The 6,000-nt window shown below is 54.8% G+C and overlaps 1 protein-coding gene across 1 annotated transcript; it reads left to right on the top strand.

The window, feature by feature from the left end:
- Positions 1-513: 513 nt before the first annotated feature.
- C1QA (complement C1q A chain) lies at positions 514-3,528 on the top strand. The gene is made up of 3 exons (XM_010957395.3): positions 514-671; positions 1,536-1,705; positions 2,775-3,528. The coding sequence occupies exons 1-3, from the start codon at positions 526-528 to the stop codon at positions 3,347-3,349; spliced, it is 891 nt and encodes a 296-aa protein (XP_010955697.2). The 5' UTR covers positions 514-525; the 3' UTR covers positions 3,350-3,528.
- Positions 3,529-6,000: the final 2,472 nt, after the last annotated feature.

The following is a 6,000-nucleotide window of genomic DNA, read 5'->3' as shown; positions in this document are numbered from 1 at the left end:
TTCCATGTCATTAAAGCTTTATAATAATCTGATGAGGTAGAACCTGTTGTTTCCAATTTATGACTAAAATAACTGAGGCCCCAGGAAGTTAAGTATCTTTCCAAGGGCACGCAGCTAGGAAGTGGCAGTTCTAGAAAGCTGATCACTGAGCCTCATTACTACAGCACTGTTCTGTCTTTGTGCTTTTCTGTATTTCCAAGCTTTAGGCAATGAATACATGCTGCTTTCTCAATCGTGAAAAAGTCTTACAAGTTACTGATTTTTTTAAAACGGTTCCTTCCATCCTGGTTTGATGCTTCTATAGGTCTCACATCCCTGCCCAGTACCCTCTCCACCACCCCAATGTTTGCAGACTTGTTCGCAGACATTTTGAGCAGACCTCAGCAAGACTGGGAAATCGAACATTCTCCCCAGCCATAGCTGGTGTTGGGGCGGGGGCAGCAAGGCTGAAGGAGGAAGTCCGATGTCCCAGTCTTGCTGAGGTCTGCTCAAAATGTCCCTCGCTGGCCTCTGGCCGCTGGGGCAATGCTAGGGGGCAGTTCCAGAGAAGAAAGAGAAGTGGGAAGGGATGTGAAACTTGGCCATGGGACAGCACCGCCTCTGCTGGGTGTCCCACAGGGGTCCCTGGGAGAAGGACAGGAGTATCCAGTCGTGTTGACGACCAGAGGCAGGTGAGGCCAGTGCCTGAGAGGGAGGGGGCTGCGAAGTTCAGGGAACCAGGGGAGCTGGCCCAGGAGGCCAGACCAGGCAGGGAGGGAGAGAGAGTGCAGATAGCTAGTTCTGTGCCAGGACAGGGTTGGGGCGGGGGGACTGATTCAGGACCCAGAATGAGTGAGTGGGGGTACGTTAACTCCATGGGCTTGGGGGAAGGTAGGTGGTGATGACACAGACCCAGGAGCTCTAACCAGAGTTCCTAGGTCTGGCTCCCCAAAACACAAGAAGTGGGAAAACGGCGGTGTCAGAACCCGGCAGAGGGGTCCCATAGAGGGGACAGTGGGTGACAGGCAACCACCTGTCCTCCTATGAGTGTTGAAAGGGGCGGAGTGTGTTGACAGGGAGCAGATGTGTATGTCAGGTGTTTGTGAAGTCCAGTGTGTATGCGCTGCTCTGCCATCTGGGTGAGAGAGTGTTAATTAAACAGAGTAGGCGCTCAATAAATATTTGTTCAATGGAATTGATTGTCTGTAGGAGTACATGACTCATGACTGTGTGTGTCCAGGTGAGTGAGGGATGGAGTGCGTCTACGTGGGTGTCAGTGTGTGTGTCTGGGACGTGTCGTGGATTTTTAAGCTTGCTTACTGTGTTGTGTAGGTGTGTGACCCACAGCTTCTGACTCTGAGTGTGTAACTATATGGGTGTGCTCAGTTGCATGTGTGAATCTGTGTGAGTTTGTGGTTCTGTGTGTATGTGTGGTTCTGTGTGTTGTAGTAGGGGAGGATATGTCTATACCATTGTGGGAGGATTCAAGTGTGTGAGTTGGGTGTGCATGAGTGTGTGATGTCCAGCCTGCCCAGGCCCCGCTCGTGTCTCCACAGTGGCATCATGGAAGCCCCCTGGGGCTGGCTGGTGATCGGTGTGCTGGCCTTATCCCTGGCCTCTTCCGTGACGGAGGACGTGTGCCGAGCAGAGAACGGAAAGGATGGGGCCAAAGGAATACCCGGCCGCCCCGGGCGGCCAGGCCTCAAGGGGGAGCAAGGGGAGCCGGGTAAGCCTTCCCTCTGGACCCCAGCGCCTTATCCCTGGGCCTGGCCTGGCCTCCAGCGGGGAGGCTCAGGGTGGCACTGACAAACAGGAATCCACTTAGGCCCCCACACAAAGCCCCTCCAGTCTGTGCTTGGTCGCAGGGGCTGAGGCAGGCTAGCCTTCTCCCAGGGCCATGTCCCCAGGCCCCAGGGCCTCTCTGTACCCCCTTCCCCTTACTGCCTGGGTCCTCTTCCCTTGGCCTCGCCTTCCTCCTCTGGAGAGTGGGTCACTGCAAGCAATGAATATGAAAGGTCCTGAAGCTGAGCCTAGTCCTTGGTCTTTGTTCAGTTTCCAGAAAGATGAATGCCCTAGGCTTTAGACTCAGGAGCCCTTGTCTTGCTGTGTGACCTTGAGCGAATTCCTGATCCTCCCCGAGACTCAGACTCCTCATCTGTAAAATGGAGAAATGACCCCACCTGGCACATAGAGAGGGATCAATTAATAGCAAGTATCCATCTTTTTTGCTGCCAGCTCCCCAACCCCAACTCTGTCCCTGCTTCCCCATTCCCAGTCCCTTCAGGCTTCAGAAAGTCTCTCATGTTCTAGGAAAAAAAGGCTGGGGGTGAAGGAAAAGGGAGGAGGGCATGACCAGAGGAGCAAAGGAAAGGAAAGTCTCATGTAATCTCCCTGAGCCTCCCAGGCCAGAGCAGAGCAAAAAGGTCTGCATAGACATTTGCAACAATCCTTCCCCAGACTTCTGACCTGTGCTCCCTGAAGCTGAAGAAGTCAAGGTCAGTGGCCTGGCAGGGTGTGGAGTGCATGGCTGTGGGCAGGAGTACCACGGAGAGCCCATGTCCTACTTTTCCCAGAAGTGCCAGTCCACATTTCTGTCCGTTAAACAGATAAAGAAGCTAAGGCTCAGAGAGGTTGAGACACTTGCCTGGGGTCACACACAGCCAGTCAGAATCAACGTCTTGATGGCCCAGGCACTCCCCTGTCCTCTATCCCACAGCCGCCCAGGGCCCCAGCCACCTCCTGGAGGACAGCAGGACACTAGACGACCACTCCCAATCTGGCCTTTCCCCCCACAGGGGCCCCTGGCATCTCGACTGGCATCCGTGGCCTTAAAGGAGACCAGGGAGATCCTGGGCCACCTGGAAATCCTGGCAGAATGGGCTATGCAGGGCCCAGTGGCCCCATAGGGCCCCCTGGCATCCAAGGGTTGAAGGGCATCAAGGGCACCCAGGGAGACATCAAGCACCAGCCGCGGCCGGCCTTCTCGGCCGTGAGACGGAACCCTCCGACGCGCGGCAACCTGGTCGTCTTCGACACGGTCATCACCAACGAGGAGAACCCGTACCAGAGCCACTCGGGCGAGTTCATCTGCTCCGTGCCGGGCTACTACTACTTCACCTTCCAGGTGGTGTCTAAGTGGGACATCTGCCTGTCCATCGTGTCCTCTGGGAGGGGCCAGGCCCAGCAATCCCTGGGCTTCTGTGACTCCAACAGCAAGGGACTCTTCCAGGTGGTGTCTGGGGGCACCGTGCTCCGACTACAGCAGGGAGATCGGGTCTGGGTTGAAAAAGACCCTGTTAAGGGCCGCATTTACCAGGGTTCAGAGGTGGACAGCATCTTCAGTGGCTTCCTCATCTTCCCGTCCACCTGAGCCTGGGAAAGACCCCTCCCCACCATGACTCTGCTTCCTGCTGTGTGACCCTGGCCCACTCACTCCACCTCTCTGGTGTCTATACTCTGCTCTGTAAAGCGGGGGTGCTGTTGCTTTAGCTGCCTGAAGGAAGGTCATTTCTTAGAACTCTTTCTGGAATAAATACCTGAGTCCATGTCTGCTGAGCTTGAAGTTCAGTTGCTACCCTGGGCATTGGGAGGGAGGCTTAAGAATGACACCAGTTATTGAGTTCTTGCTTACAAGGCTGGTCTGTATTTAGTATTTTATAATATTTATTTCACAGGTCCTGGGAGCCTTATCGGCCTGGGTTCAAATCCTGGGCCACTATTTACTAGTAGTCCAATTATGTACATTTTATATTATTTCAGTGAACCTCAGTTTCCTTATCTGTAATGTGGGGATACTGGTGGCATCCACCTCAAAGGGTTGTTTGGAGGATTAAATGACATAATATATGAAAATTGCAGAGGAGTGCCTGCTGCGTAGTAAGGACTATATACATTTTAGATATAATTATATTTCATTTAATCCTTACAGTTGAGTTCTGAAGTGGGTATTATGACCCTGTTTTACAGATGATGAAACTGAGGCTAGGGGTTGGGGCAAACTTAAAGCCCAAGGTCAGAGTGTAAGGGGAGGAACTGGGATTTGACTCCAAGTGTTACTGATGCCCAAGCCTGTGTGTTTACCTGCTTCCCTCGCCAGCCTCCACAGCCACATGCCCAGCAAGTGACACATTTCCAACTCTGAACCAGAAAGGCAGGGGCAGGGCTCAGCAATTGGTCCAAGGGCATCTGGAAGTCCTCCCCAAGCCAGGTTTCCTAAGTCCAGCTCTGCACGTCTACCCTGGCCGGCATGGAGACTGGGGCTGCTGCCTGCTGGGCATCCCGCCTGGACTGGGGACTGGAAGGATCTGGAATGTTCGGGGTGCATTCCCATGGAGCTTGTCTGGGCGCTGCTCAGAAGCAAGAAGCCCCACTATGTTCTTTGTAAGTGAGGAAAATAAGGAGACTAGAAGTTTAGTCCTGAAAATGTCCAATGCCCTGTGCATTTTCCCAAAGGAAGCCAGTTTTACCCTTGTGCTGCATACTCGCACGTATACACACACACAAGCATACACATCACACTCACATGCACACCTCCCGAGATGCACGTGGACCCATGTTCCTGGACCAAGACTCTCTACTCCTCACCCACAAGCCCTCTCCCTGAGACCCTCCGGGCACAGCCCTGGACACACGCCTCCAAACCCAGACATACTCAGGGATGTACGTGTGTCATACCTATGCACCCCCCAACCGCCACCTCAGACACCCAGGTGCCTCCATCAGCCATCAGTAGTGCTGACGCACACACGTGTCCCAGACACACCCCTGACACACAGCTGTACATGCTCTCCTCTCCCTCTGACATGGGTGTGCCTTAGAAACGCCCGTGTTCTCTCCCACGTTGACCTCGGAGTCCTCACACGCCCACAACCCCCACCCCAGGCTCCCACACACACTCAAGACCCTCTCCTGGGGCTGCCCATCCCGGCCCCATCCCCAGCCTCCAGGGGTCAGGAAGAAAGGAGTGAGGTTCTGCAGGTCCAGAGCAGTGCTTGACTGCTCCGGCCCCTCGGCCCCCTGTGTGCCTCCTCTCTGCCCCAGCTCTCCCATGGCCCACCCAGAACACACATCCACTAACTGGGAAGAGAAACGGATCTGTGAGCACCTACTGTGTGCTGGACATTTCATAACCATCAATGCATTTAATCCCAGCAAAATCAATGAGGACACAGAGGCTCGGAGAAGGGAGACAACTACCCAAGGTCACATTGCCAGAAAGTGGCAGGGCTTGAACTTGGACTAGGTCTGCCTGACCCCAAAGTGGAGGGCTCCTTTCATTGCAACAGGCCTCAGACAATGTCAGGGGTGGAGGCCCCATAAGTGGCGGGAGAGGCCAGGTTCTAGATACGGTGGATGCGGGGCATGCCCCCCTGCTTCCTACCCTAAATTCCACCCATACCCATCCTTCTTGGCTGAGGCAAATCACTGGCCCCTCTGAGAGAAGGGAACGAAGCCAGAACCAGGCTGGCCAGGCGGGTGGGGCAGGGGAAGGCTGAGAGCAGGCTGAGGCTGCCACCTGCTGGACAAGCCGGACCCAGGCGCGAATGAGGTGAGGACAGAAGACGGGAGCCCTCAGTGCCATCTGGCTGGTCCCTCAACCCCCATAATACTGTGTCTGTCATTTCTGCTCTTCCCAGCTCTCCACCCACCCGGGAAATTCCGGGGTCAAGTGCATTCATATTCTTGATCTTGTCCCATACGCTGCAGCCCTGTGCCACAGGGTGGAGGGACAGCTGGGGAGACTGAGGCCCTGAGGGTCACACTGCAAGGCAAGAATGGGGCTCCAAACCCTTGCTCACAGCCCGCACAGGTATGCGTTAGCACTGCCCTGCACAGAAACTACCAGAAACCCTCATTTGCAGAAGAGAAATCGACACTCAGGGAGGTCAAAGCACTCACTCCTATGGGTGGCAGGAGTGCATTCGGGGTTGGAATCCTCCACTGCGCATCAGTTCCTCCCTCCCCGGAATCTTCCATGAGGTGAACAGAGTAGGGGGCCTCTCTCAGCTCTACCAGCCTGGC

Source organism: Camelus bactrianus, chromosome 13, assembly GCF_048773025.1.
Source record: "Camelus bactrianus isolate YW-2024 breed Bactrian camel chromosome 13, ASM4877302v1, whole genome shotgun sequence".
NCBI lineage: Eukaryota > Metazoa > Chordata > Mammalia > Artiodactyla > Camelidae > Camelus > Camelus bactrianus.
This window is presented reverse-complemented; position numbering and strand designations above follow the sequence as displayed.